The sequence below is a fragment of the Sceloporus occidentalis genome, unplaced genomic scaffold, assembly GCF_023333645.1.
Source record: "Sceloporus occidentalis isolate IW3139 unplaced genomic scaffold, rSceOcc1.0.p SCAF_13, whole genome shotgun sequence".
Taxonomy (NCBI): Eukaryota; Metazoa; Chordata; class Lepidosauria; order Squamata; family Phrynosomatidae; genus Sceloporus; species Sceloporus occidentalis.
The window spans coordinates 202,650-223,393 of NW_028316993.1; the positions used below are offsets into that span (position 1 = coordinate 202,650).

At 44.3% G+C, this 20,744-nt stretch overlaps 1 protein-coding gene across 1 annotated transcript; it reads left to right on the plus strand.

The window, feature by feature from the left end:
* Window positions 1-1,183: 1,183 nt before the first annotated feature.
* On the plus strand, window positions 1,184-13,117 carry LOC149304452 (heat shock cognate 71 kDa protein-like). Its single transcript, XM_089478240.1, has 9 exons — window positions 1,184-1,371; window positions 6,605-6,814; window positions 7,239-7,444; window positions 7,682-7,834; window positions 8,482-9,037; window positions 9,627-9,829; window positions 10,359-10,557; window positions 10,926-11,158; window positions 12,685-13,117. Exons 2-9 carry the CDS (start codon window positions 6,610-6,612, stop codon window positions 12,874-12,876), a joined length of 1,947 nt encoding a protein of 648 aa, XP_089334366.1. The 5' UTR covers window positions 1,184-1,371; window positions 6,605-6,609; the 3' UTR covers window positions 12,877-13,117.
* The last annotated feature ends 7,627 nt before the right edge of the window (window positions 13,118-20,744 follow it).

A 20,744-nucleotide genomic window follows, 5' to 3' on the forward strand; every position in this document is an offset into this window, starting at 1 on the left:
GACCCTATCAATTGGAAGCATGAGCTTTCCTAGACTTCAGGCGACCTCCTCTCCGTATACACTGTACATAGGCACATAGATAAGAGATGTCACAATATTTGAAGTCGAAGGCTGGCATCCACAGTTTTTTGTGGGTTTTTCGGGCTGTGTGGCCATCTTCTAAAAGAGTTTCTTCCTGATGTTTTGCCTTCTTCAGAGAATGCTGGCATGGAAGAGAGTGGGGCTATATATATATATATATATATATATATATACATATATACTGTGTGACCCTGGGTTGGGAGGAGCGATTTCCATTTTTATCTGTTTATTGTTCTGTTGTTGAATGGCAAGGCCCCAGGGTTGGAGGCTACAGGATTATTAATTAAACAGATACCAACCCTCTTTGCATATCCTCCCACCCTGAGGGCTTGCCATTCAACAACAGAACAATACACAGATTAACATGGAAATCACTCCTCCCTACCTAGGGTCATACAGTATATATAGTCCACCCTCTGTTTTCACAGGGGATCTGTTCCTGAACCCCCTGCGAAAATGGAGACTCACAAGTATTCAAGCCCCATAGGCTTGAATGGGGCATGTGCCGCGGGAACATGCCCTATTGACGATAATGGAGGTTGCCCCTTTGTGCATATTCAAGAACATGGATCCCAAGTCTGCAAGAAAGGAAGGGGGGACTGTATATAGTTTTTTGTGGGGTTTTTGGGATATATAGATATAGATATATATACCCCACTCTGATATATATATATATATATATATATATATCCCACTCTTATACGTATAGATATACATATATATATATATCCCACTCTCTTATACATACATATATATATATACCACTCTCTAATATATACATACATATATATATCCCACTCTCTAATACACACACACACATATATATCCCATATATATATATATATCCCACTCTCTTATACATACATACATGTATATGTAAGAGAGAGAAGAGGCTGAATGCACCATCCATAGATAAACATGAAAACCATTGCCACCTTCTTGAAAGTTCCAGATGCTGCTCCAGCCCCATCTGCACCAGGCAGAAATGCTGCGGTTCGATCCCGCCCCAGTTCCCTCATTGCCCCGCCTCCTTCTGTGACGTCACCCCCAGCCCCAGCCCTGCCTTCGGATTGGACGAGGCTGCAGCCAAGTCGAGAAGCTTCTGCAAAGTGTCAGCACTGGCAGAGGCCTTTGGAAAGGAGGGGAGCCTTGCCAGATATAAAAGTCTGGGTCCTGGGAAAAGACAACACAAGAAAAAGGAACGGATTTCTTTTCATTCCTCTCCTTGAAGCCTTTTTTTGCATTGCTATATTTTAAAAGAAAAGAAAGGAAGTTTGCAGTCTGGAAAAGGTACTTTGGGGTTATTATGATGATGATTATTATTATTTTGCATACTTGCATTATTTTTTAAGCCCCCCCAAAATGAAATGGAATTAAAGCTAGGGCTCCTGTTGCGCAGTTGTTTGTGTTGCTTAAGAGGCTGGTTTTCCTTCTTGGCCCAAAGCAGCCCAGCTGGCTTGTCTTTTTCTTCCTTCCCCACATTTGTGGTTGTTTGCAAGCTGCAAAGGAAATTAAGTTACAAGTTGCCTGTTTGTTTGGCTTCCTGTAACTTCCCTTTCCCTCGAAACAGATACATTGAATCTTTGGCCTTGAAGGGTTTCCTTTCGAGAGAGAAGAGGACACGAGTGCCTCTGAGCATAGTGCAGAGTGTTGTTTTTAAAGTTGATCAAGTTGGGGGCAAAGTGGTGAATGTGAATCGTGGCACGGATTAGGTTTAGGAATGATTTTCTGGGTGGGTTTAAGTGTTCTTTGATAAGGTTTGGGGCCAAATGGAATCAGATAATGTTGGGGTCTTTGCTTTTGGGGAAAGGGTTGTGGAGGTTTCCTCCAGAGGATTGCCATAGTAGGATTCCTTGCTTTCTCAGCTGTCTAGTCTTGTGTGTTGTGTTGTGTTTGCCTTCAGTTCGTTTCTGACTCTAAGGCACCCCTATCTTGGAGTTGCCTTGGCAAGATTTGTTCAGGGAGGGTTTGCCATTGCCTTCCCCTGAGGCTGAGAGAGTGTGACCCCATTCCTGGGTTTTCTTGGCAAGATTTATTCAGAGGAGGGTTGCCATTGCCTTCCCTTGAGGCTGAGAGAGTGTGACTTGCCCAGGCTACCCTGCTCTGGGGTTTTCTAGGCAAGGTTGATTCAGAGGAGGTTTGCCACTGCCTTCCCTTGAGGCTGAGAGAGTGTGACTTGCCCAGGCTACCCTGCTCTGGGGTTTTCTAGGCAAGGTTGATTCAGAGGAGGTTTGCCACTGCCTTCCCTTGAGGCTGAGAGAGTGTGACTTGCCCAGGCTATCCTATTCTGGGATTTTCTTGGCTTGATTTATTCAAGGAGGGCTTGCCATTCCTTTCCCCTGAAGCTGAGAAAGTGTGACTTGCCCCAGCTATCTTATCCTGGGGTTTTCTTGACAAGATTGGTTCAAAGGAGGTTTGCCATTGCTTTCCCCTGAGGCTGAGAGAGTATGACTTGCCCAAGCCACCCTATTCCGGGGTTTTCCTGGCTAGATTTATTGAGAGGCTTGCCATCGCCTTCCTTTGAGGCTGAGAGTGTGTGACTTGCCTAAGCTACCCAATCCTGAGGTTTTCTTGGCCAGATTGGTTCAGAGGAGGTTTGCCAGTGCCTTTCTTTGAGGCTGAGAGAGTGTGACTTGCCCCAGCTTACCTTATGCTGGAGCTTTTCTGGGCAAGATTGGCTCAGAGGAGGTTTGCAAGTGAGTCTGAGAGCCTGGGTTTCCATGGCTGAGCAGGGATTTATTTGAACCTTGGGCTCCAGAGTCCTAGGGAGAGGCGTAGATTTGGAATCGAGGATCCAGTTGATCCCTTATTGCTTGGGGGCATGTGATGGATCCTGCGGAGTTTTCAGGGGATTGCTGCAAATGATGGGACAGAAGGGGGAAAATACAAATTCCAGGCTTAGCCTTTGGCTTAAGTGCAAAAACATCCCTTTCTAATGTAAAGGGTTTCAAAGCAGCACTCTCTTGAAACGAGCTGCAATGGACTGCATTTTGTTGGTGGTGGAAAATTACTCCATCCGTTGCTTCTGCTTGCAGCTGGCTGGAGATGTCTCTGTTTCGCACAGGGATTTGACTTCGGTCCTGCAGTCTTTTTAACCCTTTCCTTTTGGGGGCAGATTGGGAAGAGAGAGTGTCACTGTGAAGATGCAGAAGATGGGTACTATTTTGCTTTTTTCCTCATTTATTTCAATGGGGGAAGGGCTGCATGTCAACTCATTGAGATTTTTATTCTGCAAAAGCCATTGCAAAAATAATAGCTCTTCGGTGCCACTTCGAACACTGCTTCAAAACAGTTCTAAACCTCAAAGGTTTAGGGCTCCAGGACACAGTGATTCCCAGACTTTGGTCCTCCAGATGTTTGGGATTCAGCTCCCAGAATTCCTGACAGTTGGTCAAAGCTGGCTGGGACTTCTGGGAGTTGAACGCCAAAATACTTGGATGACCAGAGTTTGGAAAGGATGGGGAAGGCCTAGGGTTAAAGCCGCTGAAGAGCTCTGTACGACTCGGAAGCTTGCATGGTTTGATCTATCACTGCTGGATCGCTAGATCCTGTCTGATTTTGGAAACTGAGCAAGATCAGCCCTGGTTAGCACTTGGTACCAACAAGTACTAGGTACTGTAACATATAGGTCAGAGGACTATGTGTGTGTGTTTGTGTGTTGTGTACCTTCAAGTCATTTCCGACGTATGGGACCCTAAGACGAACCTATCACGGGGCTTTTTGGGCACAAGATTTGTTCAGAGGAGGTTTGCCATTGCCTTCCCTGAGGCTGAGAAAGTGTGACTGGCCCAAGGTCACCAAGTGGGTTTCATGGCCGATCAGAAATCGAACCCTGGGCTCCCATAAGTCGGAAATGACTTGAAGGTACACAACACACAAACACATACACACACGCACTCCTGTGACATATATCCACCACGCTGCACTGAAGGAACTGTCAGAACCACTTCTGAGGCCTCCTTGCCTAAGAAAACTATAAAATGCATGGGTTTGCCATAAGTCCCCAAGTGACATGAAGGCCCACACACTTCAAGGTTCTTTGCAATAGTATTGCTTGTTGTTATTGTCAGAAAATCTGCCTCCAGGATGGAAAATTTCTATTGCATTGGTTTGCAACTCCCATCATCCCCAGCCTGAGTGGTGGTGCTGATAGGCGTTGGAATCCCAAGGAGTGCCACTGTAAGAGGAGGAGGGTTAGAGCCACAGATAGGTAACCTGTAAGCAGCTGTTCATCAAAGTTACATAGTATCTATTAAGTTACTCCTTTCCTAAGAGTGGCTTCTTTTACCTTGGAGGTTGCCAACTTTAAAAAAGCCATCTGCTCTTGTGCATCTAGATTCCAAAGGCAGCAGATTACGCAAAGGTAGGAGGAAAGCCCCATCCAAAACAAGGGAGAGTTAGTGTTTTAGACTACAGCTCCCACAATCCCCCCCATTACTGACATATTCTGGGATTTGTAGTCCCAGCCCCGACATTCCCATGCTGCTCTTCATTATTATTATTATTATTATTATTATTATTATTAATGTACAGACAGAGGCCCATGTGTCTGGAAGCTAAGTTTTTCTCTAAACGTCAGGATTTGAGTTCTCAAGATTTCAGATATCTGGGTTTGTTTGTTTGTTTGCTTTTTCAGGAGAGGCTGAGGAAGTAGTATCTAGTGAGTAGATTGGTGGAGGCGACTGCAATTGAGCCATCTGCAGTTCTCCTCCCTCTTGGCAGGAATGACAAGCTCTCTGCTTTTTTAACAGCAGCTGTTTTTGGCATGCTTTCTGCTGCGTCTTGACTCTGGCTTAGCCATAGAGCCCTCTTGGGAGCTGAGTTCCAGAAAAATCTCTCTCTCAAAAGTGGGCAGTGTTGGAAATTGTAGACGCACCACCCCAACTGCCCGTTTCCAACCTGTGCCCTTTGGGCCAAGCTGGGCAGAGTGCAGAGCTGGGGTGGAGTTTAACCTTTGGGCGAGTAGTTTGGGTGAGAAGTTTAATCTTATCGTGAGCGGCAGCTGTGCCTGGTACAGAATTGACAAATAGGAGCCAAGATTGGCATCACGAAGGTATAGATTAACACCCTGACAATCAGCCCCAGAATGTGTCTTGATGCATCTGCACTGTAAAAGTAATGCAGTTTGAAACCACTTTTAAGTGTTGTAGCTCCACTGTATAGGATTTGCAAGACTGGCACCTCAAAGGTATAGTTTAACACCCTGAGGATCTGCCCCAGAATGTGTCTCAATGCATCTGCACTGAAAAAATAATGCCGTTTGAGACCACGTTTAAGTCTCGTAGTCCCATCCTATGGGATTTGTGAGACAGGCAACTCCCGGATGATTGGCCCCAGAATCTCTTCTGCACTGTGAAAATAATGCAGTTTGAGACCACTTTTAAGTGTTGCAGCGCCATCCTATGGGATTTGTTGTTTTACCAGGTCTTCTGCATTCTCTGCTAAATAGGGCTGGTGTCTCTACAGATCCCAGTATTTGGTAGTATGGTGCTGTGACAGCAAAAAGTGGTGTCAAACAGCATGATTTAGGCCACTTTTAGGTCCTGTTAAGAGTGCCATGGCAGCGTGTCAAGAAAGAAGAGAAGCCAAATTTGCCCCCCATTGACCATGTCTCAGGCCATGCCCATCCTTCCTATAAAGGGGAGGGCTGATATTTGCTAGGATTGCTGAAAGGGCAAAGGACAGGAGCTCAAATTCCAGCCTTCTGGCTGGATCATGGAAAGTTTCTTTAGCGGTTTGGCTTTTTCCAAAAGCTCAACCGCTGGGGCTGCAATATTGAAAGTTTCCAGCAGAGGGAAATAACTGCGACACGTACGTTACATATCTATCAGATATACATATAAACTGCGTGAGAACTAAAGTACCCGTTGCAATTTTCTGCAGCGCCAAGGCAAACCTGCTATTACCAAGCCTTAAGAATGTGTTGATTTTGTACCACCCCATTACTTCTGTTGCATTGTATATGTTAAGAGCATTGGTTTCTTGCTGCAAAACCAAACAGGGCAATGATTATGAAATCATCTTAACTGCATGAATGGCTTTTTCTAAAAGACGTGTGACAACTACAGACAGCCTGAATTGGGACCCTGGAGTGAGGATTAAAGGGCTTTTAAACACTTCGCGTCCTCTTGTGCTTTGTTTTTGGCCTTATGTTTGGGAGAAGGTTGGGATGTGGGACTGTTTTAGCGTGAATTTGTATTTTTATGATATTTTATTGTTATACTTCTGTTGTAATCCGCCAGTGGGTCATTTGTCCGTATTTGATACTCCAGATGTTCAGTGTAGCTTCCACTATCTCTAGCCAATGCTGTTGGGGGTTGGAGTCCAGCAACATCTGGAGGGCCACCAGTAGCCCACATTGAATTGCATCAGTAGCTTGCTTTCAAGGTTTCAAATTGGGAGTCTCCTACTCAGCTGGAGATGCCTAGGACCTGATGACTCAGGTTGTAGCTACATAACTACAGTTTTCTGGCAAGCTCTCTTGTGGCACTTGTGTTAACGTTCACTATATGTCCTCTTGCAGCCAAAATGTCCAAGGGTCCAGCTGTAGGAATTGATCTGGGGACCACCTACTCCTGCGTTGGTGTCTTCCAACATGGGAAGGTGGAGATCATTGCTAATGACCAGGGCAACCGCACCACCCCCAGCTACGTGGCCTTCACAGACACAGAGCGCCTCATCGGTGATGCTGCCAAGAACCAAGTGGCCATGAACCCCACCAACACTGTCTTTGGTAAGGATTAGCCCAGACCATCCATGGTGTGGTGGGTTCTGTTCTAGGCGCTGGCTGAGAAGATGTGTTGTAGCTCAGTTCTTTGTCCAGAGAAGAGTTAACTCTATCAATGTGTGTTAATGGATGAACTACTGAAGCTGAGTGGTTACTAAAGCACATGTTTCTCATGAGAACAACTATAAATGACCCATAACCAAATGGATATTAAAATAATATACACCATGGACAACCTAAAACAGGTGTTCTGTGCCATCTGAAGGTGCATCTATGCTGTAGAAATAATGAAGGGTATTCCGAGTATTTAGGCAACATCATCACTGGTACCATGGATGGCGCCCAAAGTGGATGTGTTTTTCCTTTAAAATAGGAGATGATTGGCTCACTGTATCTTTCTTGATTGTATCAAGTCACTCCTCTTTTCCAGATGCCAAACGCCTTATTGGCCGCCGTTATGATGATCCTGTGGTCCACTCTGACATGAAGCACTGGCCATTCCATGTGATCAATGATGGGGGTCGTCCCAAAGTGCAGGTGGAATATAAAGGCGAGACGAAAAGCTTCTATGCTGAAGAGATCTCCTCGATGGTTCTCACCAAGATGAAGGAAATTGCAGAAGCCTACTTGGGCAAGGTGGGTAGTTGTCGATGATGATATCTCAGTGGTTCTCCAGATGTCTTGGACTCTTCATTCCACAGTCCCTGCCCATTGGCTGTGTTGACTTGATCTTCTGGGAATTGAAGTCCAAAAACATCTAGAGAAGTAAAGGTTGAGAAGGAGACATTGTGGTAACGGGAAGGGATGAGACTGAAGCATGGGTAACATGGGTTGAGCATAGGTCTTTCTAATTCCTTCTTCTCTTCATTATAGACTGTTACCAATGCAGTCATTACAGTCCCTGCGTACTTCAACGATTCCCAAAGACAAGCCACCAAGGATGCTGGTACCATTGCAGGCCTCAATGTTCTTCGGATCATCAATGAACCCACAGCAGCTGCCATAGCCTATGGGCTGGATAAAAAGGTCAGGAGGAGTTATTTGTTTTTGGTTTTTAAAAAATATGGCTAGCCTTAAGAGGAGATGTGAGGTTGTACACCTAGGTTAGGAAAGGCTGGCTCTCAAGGCATTGTATTTAAACTCCTATCCATCCTAATCAGCATAGCTGGTGCTGAGAGCTCCTGGGAGTTGCAGTTCAACATCTGTGAGGGCTTATAGTTTGCCTGCCCTGGTTCATGAGCAACTGCAGGATCTCAAAAGTTCCAATACTTTAGTAAAACATTCTGTTTCTAAGTTTCTTCTGGAGAAAATCTTGATAAGTAATTAAGTATTCAGAATTGTAACAGGCACATTTAGCTTCTTTTTGTGCCTGCAGAATGGCATGTGTTCTGGTATTTCGGATTTCACCTCTTACAAATCCCAGCCAGTTTGGCCGATAGTAAGGGATTATAGAAGTTGTAGTTGAAAGCATTTGCAGTACTTGGGTCCTCGGTATTTGGTTGGACCATAATTCATCAGCATCAGTCTTACCTGGTAGACTTGATAGGAGTTGGTTGTCCAACTCATTGTCTGCCCATGCTATATATAATCTTGTATTGGTAATCTTCGGTACAGGACATGGAAACCCCTCTGAATAGGATGTATCTCACACTATTGGGCTGTCACATTTACAGGTGGGTGGCGAACGCAATGTCCTCATCTTTGACCTGGGAGGTGGCACCTTTGATGTCTCCATTCTGACCATTGAAGATGGCATCTTTGAGGTTAAGTCAACCGCTGGAGACACTCATCTGGGTGGTGAGGATTTCGATAACCGCATGGTGAACCACTTTGTGTCAGAGTTCAAGCGCAAGCACAAGAAGGACATCACGGACAACAAACGGGCAGTCCGGCGTCTGCGCACAGCTTGTGAACGGGCCAAGCGCACCCTCAGTTCCTCCACCCAAGCCTCCATCGAGATAGACTCCCTCTATGAGGGCATCGATTTCTACACCTCCATCACCCGAGCTCGCTTTGAGGAACTGAATGCTGACCTCTTCCGGGGCACCTTGGAGCCTGTAGAGAAAGCCTTGCGTGATGCCAAGCTAGACAAGTCCCAGGTGCATGACATTGTGCTTGTTGGCGGCTCAACCCGTATTCCCAAGATCCAGAAGCTTCTTCAGGACTTTTTCAATGGCAGGGAGCTCAACAAGAGCATCAACCCTGATGAAGCAGTAGCTTATGGAGCAGGTAAAGAGTCTTTGGCAAAAGGGCCAGGTTGGGGTGTGGACTACAGCTCACAGCATTCTTCGTCACTGGCTGGGTCTGCTACGATTTGCAGTCAAATATTTGGAATGCTGAATGATTCCTACTTATTCACTATGGGGTTTGTGGAATAGAAGGGAGAAGCAAGTAGATAGATTCAGGAAAACAGCTGCTCCATTCTGCAGGAAGAAGCAATTTCTGAATGTACATATTAAATAGATAGCAACAACTGATATTCTAAAGCATCTTAGAAATAATACCAACTAGTTATGGTATCAGGGATGGGCAACAGTGGAGTGGGTGCATTAGTCCCTCCAGATCCCATCCCCAGAGTGTGACTTGGGAAATTAGGACTGGAGTATGGCTTTTGTGTGGCTTCTAGCCTCTTAGGACTCATGCATCATTGAAACAGCATGCCCCCAAAGTGACCTGAATCAGCTTTATTTTGGCCTGTCTGTACAGACCCATTGTTGAAAGCCTCTGGGACCATGTTTGGGCAAGACAGGATTTTTTCCCCAGGGTCTTTGTCTGATGGGCATTGCTGCCTCTTGACCCAGTTTCGTTACTCCTCCAGCTGTCCAAGCTGCCATCTTGTGTGGGGACAAGTCAGAGAATGTGCAGGACCTGCTGCTGTTGGATGTCACGCCACTCTCCCTGGGTATCGAGACAGCCGGTGGGGTGATGACAGCCCTCATCAAGCGAAACACCACCATCCCCACCAAGCAGACTCAGACCTTCACTACATACTCTGACAACCAACCAGGAGTGCTCATTCAAGTAAGTGGAAACAGATGGTATAAATTAGGCATTGCTAGCTGTTTGCCTGAAAAATAGAAATAAGATTTGAGCAATGATGGTACTGTATGTGAGAAGTCAATCCAACACTTCATACATATTTGGAGTTTTGCAGTCTCCAAATATGACAGGCATCTTGGGTTTCTTGTGCGCATTTTTGTACTGCCAAAGTGGGAAGCCAAAATCCCTTGGGCTGAATTGGTCCTCCACATTTCCTCAAGTTGGTTATACCAGCTTTCCACAACACTGCTATTTGCTGGTTTGCCAGGTTGTATACATTTTCCCCCCATTCAGGAATGTTGCAATGCCTCTCTTCAGGCTTGGTTGTGTGCATAAGTGCTTTGAAGTCAAATATGCCTGTGTTTTGATCCTGCTGCTTGGTTCTTGGCCCTGCCCACTGCTGGAATGTAGCCCCCAAAAATTACTGAATTGGAATTCAGCCAGAGGTTCCTTGATGATCTCAAGCTTTGCTTTCTAACCACCAGATGCATCCTTTCTCCCCAACCTGCAGGTGTACGAAGGAGAGCGTGCTATGACCAAAGACAATAATTTGCTGGGCAAGTTTGAGTTGACAGGGATCCCCCCTGCTCCTCGAGGTGTCCCACAGATTGAAGTGACCTTTGATATTGATGCCAATGGTATCCTCAACGTATCTGCAGTCGATAAGAGCACTGGAAAGGAGAATAAGATCACAATCACAAATGATAAAGGTGAGTGTGGATGGAAAATGGGATTTCAGCCAATGGTGGGGAATTAGGCAATCTTCTATGTGCTGCACTACCAACATCTAGGTTTTTTCACCAGTGGCCACTCTAGCTAAAGCTGCTGGGAGTTGAAGTCAAGCAACATCTAGAGGACTGTGCGATTCCCACCCCTAGTTTGGCCATTGGTTCTTGGTTGCACCTATGTGCTTAGATGGGCAACTTTGGTCCTCACAGGCTATACCTGCCATCCTCACCATTGGATTGGCTAGGGCAGATGGGTTTTACAGTCCCAACAATGTACAGGAAGGCTGTACATGGCCCATCCTGGCTTACAAATTGCCATCTCCTTGACTGGTTTCCCCTTCCTGCCACAGGACGTCTTAGCAAGGAGGAGATTGAACGTATGGTCCAAGAGGCGGAACAATACAAGGCCGAGGATGAAGTCCAGAGGGAAAAGATTGCGGCCAAGAACTCCTTGGAGTCCCTGGCCTTCAATATGAAGAGCACAGCAGAAGATGAGAAGCTGAAGGATAAACTGTCTCCGGAGGACAAGCAGAAGATCCTGGACAAGTGCAATGAGGTTATTTCCTGGCTGGACAGGAACCAGGTGAGTTTACAAGACTAGGTGGCATGTCAGTAGAAGAGTGGTTAGTCCTGATTTTAGAGTTATTTCTTGGTTAGGAAAAAATGAAAAATAAGGTGACCAATAAGGGCCATCATGCAGACCTCAAAGCAATAAAGACTGGATGGGAGGATGTGTTATTAAGTAAGTCATGTTCATCTTGGTGATTGTATGTTTCTTAGCAAGATTTATTCAGAGAAGTTTTGCCATTGCCTACCTCTGAGGCAGTGGGTTTCATGGATGAGCAGGGATTAAAACGCTCAAACAAGTATACCATGCTGGCTCCAGGGGTCCCTTTGCTTGATTTCAAATGGCCAGTGACAGTGTGTTCCTCATTTTGGTGGTATAGAGCTGTGCATTTGTACAAGGAAAAAGGCTTTACTGCCACATTCATCATCTTCCCTGGTTTCTTGGAAGTTGTGACTGGGTAAAGAACTAGTTAGCTGTCTAATCGTGTTGCCTTCCACCCCCACAGCTCAAGGTTAGTCCCAGTGTTGTAGTTGGGGCATGGTTGGTGTTTCAAGACTTTCTGATCAGCAGAAATGATTGATCACTTGCCATCTTCTCTCCCTCCAGGGTTCCCCCTTCCCTCAAAGCAATGGTTCTCAAACTTTGGTCCTCCATTTTAGTTTGGATCTCAGATCCTAGAGGTCCCAGCCAATTTATCCAAAAGTCAGGAATTACAGGAACAAGTCCAGAACATCCAGGGAACCAAAGGCTGGGAATCATTGCCTTAGAGCTTAGCTGTGATGGAGTTTCCATGCTGTAGTGGAGTTTCCATGTAACAGTATATTGATGGTATCTGTGTGTGCGCATACACATACGTAGATAATGAGCAACATAGCTGTTTTTATTTTGAAGGACTCCTTGGGAGTGTTGCTGTGGAGGTTGTCAATGATGCCCACCTGCACTTCAGCAGCTACCTCTGCACTGTTGGTCATTCCCAAGAACAACTTGACATTGTTGCCATGGCCTATCTAGTCCTAATCCCCTACCAGTGCAAAAATGCACAGCTATAAACCATCCCTAAGAAGTAGCCATCCAACCTCTGCTGAAAAACCTCCAATGGAGGAGAGCCAACCATTCTCCAAAGTAATCTGTTCTGTTGCTGAACCACTTTTACAGTCAAGAAGTTCTTCCTGGTGTCTAGTCAAAACCTCATCTATCCATTAGATAGGATGGTTGTCTAAAGGGGAATGGCTACTTCTAGTTCTCTGCTTGCTTCTTCCACAAGGGGGCATCTGCTTCCTAAGAATGAATCTGAACAAGAGCATCTGAAGGCTTAACCCTGTCATGTCACAGATCTGCCAGGACTTCCAATCTGTTCTCCTGAACTGTGGCTCATTGCAAGGGAAGACAGCTACTTAGCCAATAGTTAGAGACAGTCTTGTAAATCTAACACAGTCTCAGACTGAATGCAGTAGTGCTCCTGTCTTGAATTGTCAAAAACCTGTTATCATGTTAAAGCTAAATTCATCTCCACCTTTTTGTCTCTCCTCTCACCTTGGCAGATGGCAGAAAAGGATGAATACGAACATCAGCAGAAGGAGCTACAGAACGTCTGCAATCCCATCATTACCAAGTTATACCAAGGAGCTGGAGGCATGCCAGGAGGGATGCCAGGGGGGATGCCCGGTGGCTTCCCAGGAGCTGGAGGCACTGGGGGTGGCTCTTCAGGTCCCACTATTGAGGAGGTGGATTAAGAGCCTCCCAAGCCCTGCATGGTGGGGGAGGGAACTTGTGCAAGTTGTCTTGGAAGCTTCCTTCTGATCCTGCTTCACTCCAGCTGCCTCCTCCTGCCCTTCTTCCCCCTCTGCATGAATGGAGTTTCCTCACTCTGTTCTCTCCCCCACACTACTTCTGCTCTCTGTTACAAAATGGAGCATGTCACTTTACTGCCAAATTGTGTTCACATGAATAAATTATTGCACTTTTGTCATCCTCCGGCTTTGGTGCCTGTGTGATTTGTGCGTGCTTGTGTTAGGGCAAGTTTGTGTCCTCTGGAAAATACCAAAGTCCACAATTTATTTCCTTCTTTGTTATTTATAAAGAGTGAGCAGAACATGCTGAAACAAATCCAGGTTGTATAGTTCGTCTTCCATATCCATGGATTCAACCATCCACAGCTTGGAAACATTTGGAAAATATATAAATACCCAAAAGTGAACTTAACTTTTGCTATTTTATGTAAGGGAAACATTTTACTATGTCACTGTATTAAGTGGGACTTGAGCATCCATGGATTTTGGTATCCACAAAGTGTCCTGGAACCAAACCCCAGCAGATACCAGGGGCCTACTGTATAAATTAAAAGCATCTGCTTTTATATTCTGCTTTTAAGGTTGACTCTTAACAAGATGACACAATAAATAATATGAAATAAATAAGTTACATCACTGAAACACAACTGAGTTACAACAGCTTTAGAAGCACTTGTACTGGAAGAGTTAGAAGCACAACCCATGTGATGAAATCCAAGACATTAGTACTCATTTGCCAAAGGCTTGCCTGAGTTAAAAAGCACTTTGACTGCTAACAAAAGGACAACAATGAAGGAGTCAGCCAACTTTCTCTGGAAGGGAGTTCAGCAGTTTGGAAGAAGACAAAGCTCAAATCCCTGTCCAGTTTGCTCCCTGGGTAAGGACTGCTGAAGTATGAGTAATCTGTACTTACCCAGGGAACATGATCTTCCAAATATTGGACTGCAGTTTCTAGCAGCACTAACCAACATAGCTAATGATGAGGAACGCTGGGAGTTGCAATCAAACACAAATTGGATGCTCATACGATTTCCATCCCTGTTGGAAAAGGTAAATAATATGATGGTAATCTATCCGAATCACTTTCTCCAATGGATCTTTTCACATCAGAGTTCCACGTGAACCACATTTGTGGCACACCCCAAATATTGATCTCTTTCTCTTCCTAAAACAAGTCATTTTGCTTTGTCCTTTAGTTCACCTTTTGTTCCTGCCTGTTTTCTGCAAGGGCTGTGTCTGAATTGGAGATCTCTAAGACTGGAGTTTATTTTCACTTCTCTCTTTTTTCCTATTGGAAGAATAGGTCAGTGAGGATCAGGGAAATGCATTGGTTCTAGCATTTATTTCCTACCTAGTGATTTGCAATCCCATAAATGTGCCATCCTCTCCAGCTGTCCTGATTTGACAGTCCTAATTCTCTGTCATCAAACTTTTTCAGCTGCTTTTAGGATGTTCCAGTTTCTCTCTCCTCCTCCCACTTTCCCCTTTTGTCCACAGCATGTTTGAACTGCCACAAATTGAGTTTGAATTGCAAAAGTAGTTTGTACTCAACTCAGCCATTGCCATCCTCTGAGGCTGAGAGAGTGTGATTTACCCAAGGTCACCCAATGGTTTTTATGCTTGAGCAGGAATTTGAACCCTGATCTCCAGAGCTGTAGTCCCTAAGTAGATGACAAAACGTAATCCGTCCATTTCCCTTCAAGATTTCTTTTAAACTGCCATTATTTAGTTTCTCTCTTAAATTCTCTCTCCCTAAACTGCCAGGATTCAAGGGGATGGAACCATAGCTGTTAAAGTGGAATCGTAACACTATAGCTGTGTAATGTGAAAGGGCTCCAAGTGAAGGGAAGTGTTGGGGAAGGGAACAGGTGAGTGAAAGTAGCCGAGTGGTGCAAGAGTTTCCTCTCAGCACAATGTGTGCTGACATGGAGGAACAGCATCTGTTGGCACAACAGGAACGGCAATTGCACAATGGTGCTTTAACTTCTTTGTGTTTGCTCTGTAAACACAACTTGGAAAGATCTTGATTGCTTACTGTTGACCTTAGCAGTCTGCAACCGCAGCTTGGAGTGTATTTATTACCTGTCCTTGAGGCAGAATGTTGGACATTTGGATGCTCCAAATGTCTCCAAATGTCCAGATGAAAACAGGGACATATGTGACCAAGCCGCATCAAGATGGCAAACGTTAATGCAGAAGGACACACAAACTAGGAGATGCTGCTGCAGTTTACTTTTGCCTGACCTTAGTGGTCAGGCTTATCTGTTCTCCCCTTTCCCCCCCATATTCTGCTTTTCACAGGTGCTTAGTAAAAAATTCCAGCGGTCACTGCCTGTTGCAGCCAGGTCCATAAAGCGACTGTAAGATCTGCTAAACTACAATATTTCCCATCTCAAGCTTTTTTTGCATTGTTCACTGCAGACACACTCTTGCACTCCGACACCTGAAGTCTGTGTTTCTCCAGTCCTGCTTACCATTTTCCCAATGCCAATGCTGCTAAAAATCTTCCAGTTAGACAGAGGACAAGGAGTAAAAGGGAGGCTGGGTAGGCATATTTTGTAAAAAGGAGCTTCAGTGTCAGAGGCATTATTAACGAAGGTAGGCCTGTACTTTGTTTTAATCTATGATGCCCGAAGCGGTTGCCTCACTCTCTGTGAGAGATGTTAATCCATCTCTGGGGATACTGAAGCATTTAAAAGATGTGTGAAAATTATTGCTTGGCAACTAAGTGCAGTTTTGTCAAAATAAGTGTGTTTATTATTTATGGAGCAGCTGAGGATCTTCACTTCTAGGATGCCAAGGTACCAGACAAACATAAGAAAGAATGATAATCACTAAAAGGAAGGAGGGCATCTGTATGAGTCAATAGGCAATGCTAGGAAAAACATCATCAGGTTCTGTATAATTAAACTGCAGGACTCACTCCGACAGAATGTGTCACAGGTTGGACGTTTTGCAAGAGTTAAAAAGAAGAACTGGGCTTTTATCTCAGAAAATGGGTTGGGCAAAAGGTAAAAAAAAGACTCCCTGCTCAGAGCCTTTGTGCAAATTTGGAACAAGCTAACACTACCAAAGAGAGACTCAAGATCCAAAACGATTTCAACAGGCTGCCGCAGAGCTTGTAACATGACTTTTGAAAAAGGAATCCGACCTGTTCAAAAATGGTGTTTGAAATGTGATTTTCAACAATGCACTCTGGAAAGGCCGGGTCGGGGGCCGCGGTGTGAGGTTGCCATGGTCCTGATCCAGCTGAAGAAGGAGGCTGCTCCTTTGGAGCTGTTTGTTCAGCCCCATAGACTGCATCTCCACTGCACAAATAGTGCAGTTTTGACGCCACTGTAACTGCTATGGCTCAGTGCAATGGAATCCTGGTATTTGTAGCTTTTTAGCCAGAGCTCTCTGACATAGAAAACTACAGTCCCAGACTTTCATAGCACTGAGACATGGCAGTTAAAGCTGTGTCAAACTGCATTATTTCTTCAATGCACATGCATCTAGAGGGTTTTTTTCTTCTTCCAAAAAAGGGCAAGTTCTCCCCAAGCTCTGGTCCATACAATATTTTGAGTAAAACCATGTATCTTGCAGTCAGCAGCTTTCCCCAATATGGCAGATACTTATCTTATATTCCAAGTGTGTCACTGACCTCTGCTCCCAGATCCGCATGGGGCACATCTATACTGTAGAAATAATAAACCTTGGCACCACTTTTAAGTATTGTAGCTCCATCCTATGGAATAATGTGATTTGGTGCCTCACAAAACTACAAATCCCAGGATTTTGTAGGATGGCGCAATGGCAGTGCAGCAGAAGTCCAATCTGGATTACAAATCAGCTCTTCAATTTGCATTCCAATGGGAAGGAAACAAAGGATTCTGTTGGCATGTGGGCAACTGGTTATTGTATGGCAATGAGAGTTTGCTGCAAGTGTTCTGACTCAGGCAGAGCCCAGCTGTGGTTGGCCCTCATTCCAGCCTTACTTTCATGACCTTGGTTGCATTTCTTCAATATATCCGGCATGGAGGATGTTCCCTCCCACGTGAATTTCCACTGATATTTCACAACTGGGTGAGGTGTGTATCCAAGCCAATAGACACTGATAGCTCTTCCACCCAATTTTTCATTGGATTTGGAGTCTATTAGTCATGACCCTGTAGGTAGTAGGCAAGGTGTCCAGGTTGGCACAACCATTCCATTATCACCAGCTTGGTGACTTTGGCATATCAGGCTGAATTTTATGTTTGCAACACATCTTTGGTTGTCAGCTGTTCAACTGTGTAGCTGAAAACATCACAGACTTGGAACAACTGCTAAGGAATATCAAGGAGGAAAGTGCAAAGACAGGCTTATTGTTGAACATAAAGAAAACAAAAATAATGACTACAGAAAATTTACACAGATTCAACCTAGACAATGAGGAAATAGAAATAGTAAAAGAATGTCCATACCTGGGGATCAAATATTGATCAGAGTGGGGACTGCAGTGAAGAAAGCAGAAGGAGACTAAGAATGAGGAGGGCGGCTATGAGAGAAGTAGAAAATACCTTAAAATGTAAAGACATACAACTGAGCATACAAGCCATTGTATTCCCTATTACTATGTATGGATGTGAGAGATGGACAGTTAAGAAAGTGGATAGGAAGAGTATGAATTCATTGGAGATGTGGTGCTGGAAAAAAAGTGCTGAGGTTACCATGGACAGCCAAGAAGTCAAATGGGTCCTAGATCAGATCAAATCAGAAATCTCTCCGGAAGCCAAGACGACAAGACTCAGGCTGTCATACTTTGGCCACATCACGAGAAGGAAAGACTCGCTGGAAAAAACAGTAATGCTAGGAAAAGTGGAGAGAAGTGGAAAGAGAGGAAGACCACATGCTAGATGGATGGACTCTATTAAGGAGGTCATGGGTATGAATTTGCAGGACCTGAGCAGAGCAGTGGAGCATAGGGAGTCTTGGAGATGCCTCATCTACAGGATTGCCATGGTTTGAGATCAGCCTGAGGGTGGGTAACACTTGGGTGAATTGGGCCCAGGCTAGGATCTGAACTAGGTGGGCTCAATGGGAAATGACCAAAGAGGAAATTGGGACTATGGGTTATATTGCTGTTGATTTGTGACCAACACCCAGAGCATAGCTGGCAAGAGAAAACTTACGCACGTGGACAGATGCTGGGAGGGACCTTGGGTAATCTGAACCTGGCAGAGGTTTGTGATTAGTATCAATTAGCCAGGCATTATATCCCAGCTAATAAATAGTTATTTCCCAAAGCACTGGTTTTAACCTCTGTTTCCTAATCTAAGTGGAATTTTACAAGGGGCAATCAAGCAAGCCATATCCAGTATATTGCATGAATATAGAATAAAGCAGGATGACATCTGAACAATCAGAAGACAAAATTAATGACTACTGGTTATTTACATAACTTTAAAGTGGGCGATGACGACGCTGATATGGTTAAAGATTTCCTACATCTTAGCTCAGTCATAAATCAAAACAGAGACTATACTCAAGAAATTAGAATAAGACTTAGGACTGGGAAAGGCAGCCATGGAGGAACCAGATAAGATCTTCAAGTGTGAAGACATATCATCCACATGATAGAAAAAAAGTTCTACAGATACCATGGAATAGTAAAAATGAATAGATAAATGAATAGATCTTAGAGTAATTTGAATTCTCATAAGAAGATGACTAACAAAAAATGCTGTTGTACTTTGGACATATCATAAGATGGCATGATTCATTGGAAAAGATGTTAATGCTCCATAGAGAAGAAGGCAGTAGGAAGCAAGGGAGACACTTGCAAATGGAAATGCAACTATGCAAGCAACTGGCAGATGCAGAGAGGAATGCTATGGATGCCTGCTTTCCCATGATAGCAAACAAGTAAAACAGTTGTGTGCCTATATAACATTATACATCATACCCAGACTCTGTGCATGCTACCTGATCACAACTCTCCCATGGCACACTGATGGCAATAAGTCTCTGTTAATTGGGCACTGTAACATTCATTTTCTATGAATCAATCTGTTTTCTGTTCCCCTCTTTTACTCTTACAAAAGCCCTGTAAGATGGGTAAGGCTGATGAAAAGTCACTGACTGAAAGTCACCCAATAAGAGCTTCATGGATAAGTGGGGATTTGCAGCCGAAAGAGAGCTTGGAGATGTTAGTTTTTGGACTCAAATCCCCCCATCAGGGACCATGCTGGCTGGAAGTTCTGGCATTTGTAGTCCAAATAAGTAACTTTCCCAAATTCTGGTCTTAGTTGGTAAGTATACAACAAGGAGGAACTCTAATCCGTGCAGATTCATTAATACAGGACATAAAGATTTGGTTTCATTATAACATGCCTTTTGGCGTATTTCATACATGAGAACAAAATGAACTAATCCATCTTGACCTCTCTTACAGCACATGCTGATCCAATTCTTTCCTGTTATCATGCTCAATTAAATTATATCCACCGGGAGCTATTTTTTAATTGTGATGCTATTAAAAAATAAACCCGTGCCCACTCCCTTTTTTGGCAGCCTATTAATCACTCACTGTTGTTGTTGATGTTGTTGTTTCTATTGTTTAATAGGTGATGGGTTGCATCCAAAGACATGCTTGAGCAGAGAATGGACAGAAAGAAGAGAAGGGATTTATATGGCTAGGAAATACAAAAAATGGGGCAAAGGGTTTAGATGCACACAGTAGGGTCTGTGACTCTCATCTGAAGGGTCTCTGGTAAGTCTGACTGTCAAATGATTTGGCAAATTCAGGGGCTGAGGCATCATGTCCTACAAATTTTAGCATATACAATTTGCCTGTTGGAGCTGATCTTCTGCTTCTGGAAACATTTGGTCCCCAGGATTCTAGCAAACTATGGCCCCATACAGACAGGCCAAAATAAAGCTGCTTCGGGTCACTTTGGAGGTATGCTGTTTAAATGATGCATACGTCCTAAGAGACCGGAAGCTGCACCAAAGCCTTGATCCAGTCCTAAGGACTGGATCACAGCTTTCGGACTCTTAGGACGCACGCATCATTTAAACAGCATACCTCCAAAGTGACCCGAAGCAGCTTTATTTTGGCCTGTCTGTATGGGGGGGTCTATGTATGAAATCCCACAAGCCTAAAGTCTTTCCAGGATTGTGGGTCACCTCTGAGCCACAGGTTTCATTGCTATTGTCTCATCTGACCAATGGGCCAGTAAAGTCCTATGACAGGCTGTGTTTCCCCTATCTGGAATTCCAAAACCCCAAATATTAAAACAACCCCAGATTTGTCATGGGTTCCTGAGACTGGGACACTTTTGCTTTCTGATGGTTCACTGAACACAAACTTTGTTTCATGCACAAAATTATTTAAAATATTGTATAAAATTACCTTCAGGGTATGTGTATATGAAACACAAAAGGAGTTACGTTTCTTTCTCATTCCATCACGGCTGCAGGTATGAGTATTTATTAGGATTGTGACTCTCCCTTGGCAATGAAAGCAGCTATTTAAAGCTGCCTCACACCCTGCATGTGGTGCGGTTTTGTTGTGTTGTGGGGGAAGATGGGATGGGAAGGGCACTTTCTGAATGCATGAGGTCTATGTTTGGTCATGCTGAGATACCCATGGGAAACATCAGTGACACTGATGTCATCTGATCATAACATGAAAGAATATACCTTTAGACCCACAATACTTTGCAAGAGACAGACAGGAGCTGAAACTGAGCCAAGATGCATCATGAGCTCGTTCTGAATGCTAGAGAATATTATTATTATTATTATTATTATTATTATTATTAACCGGAATTCTGTTGTGATCAGAG

What these genes read in the sequence shown, in the direction of transcription:
- LOC149304452 (XM_089478240.1), top strand. Translation starts at nt 6,610, where the DNA reads ATGTCCAAGGGTCCAGCTGTAGGAATTGATCTGGGGACCACCTACTCC. An exon ending in AGCAGTAGCTTATGGAGCAG is followed by an intron (nt 9,038 to 9,626) that starts GTAAAGAGTCTT and finishes TTACTCCTCCAG; the next exon opens with CTGTCCAAGCTGCCATCTTG. An exon ending in CACAATCACAAATGATAAAG is followed by an intron (nt 10,558 to 10,925) that starts GTGAGTGTGGAT and finishes TTCCTGCCACAG; the next exon opens with GACGTCTTAGCAAGGAGGAG.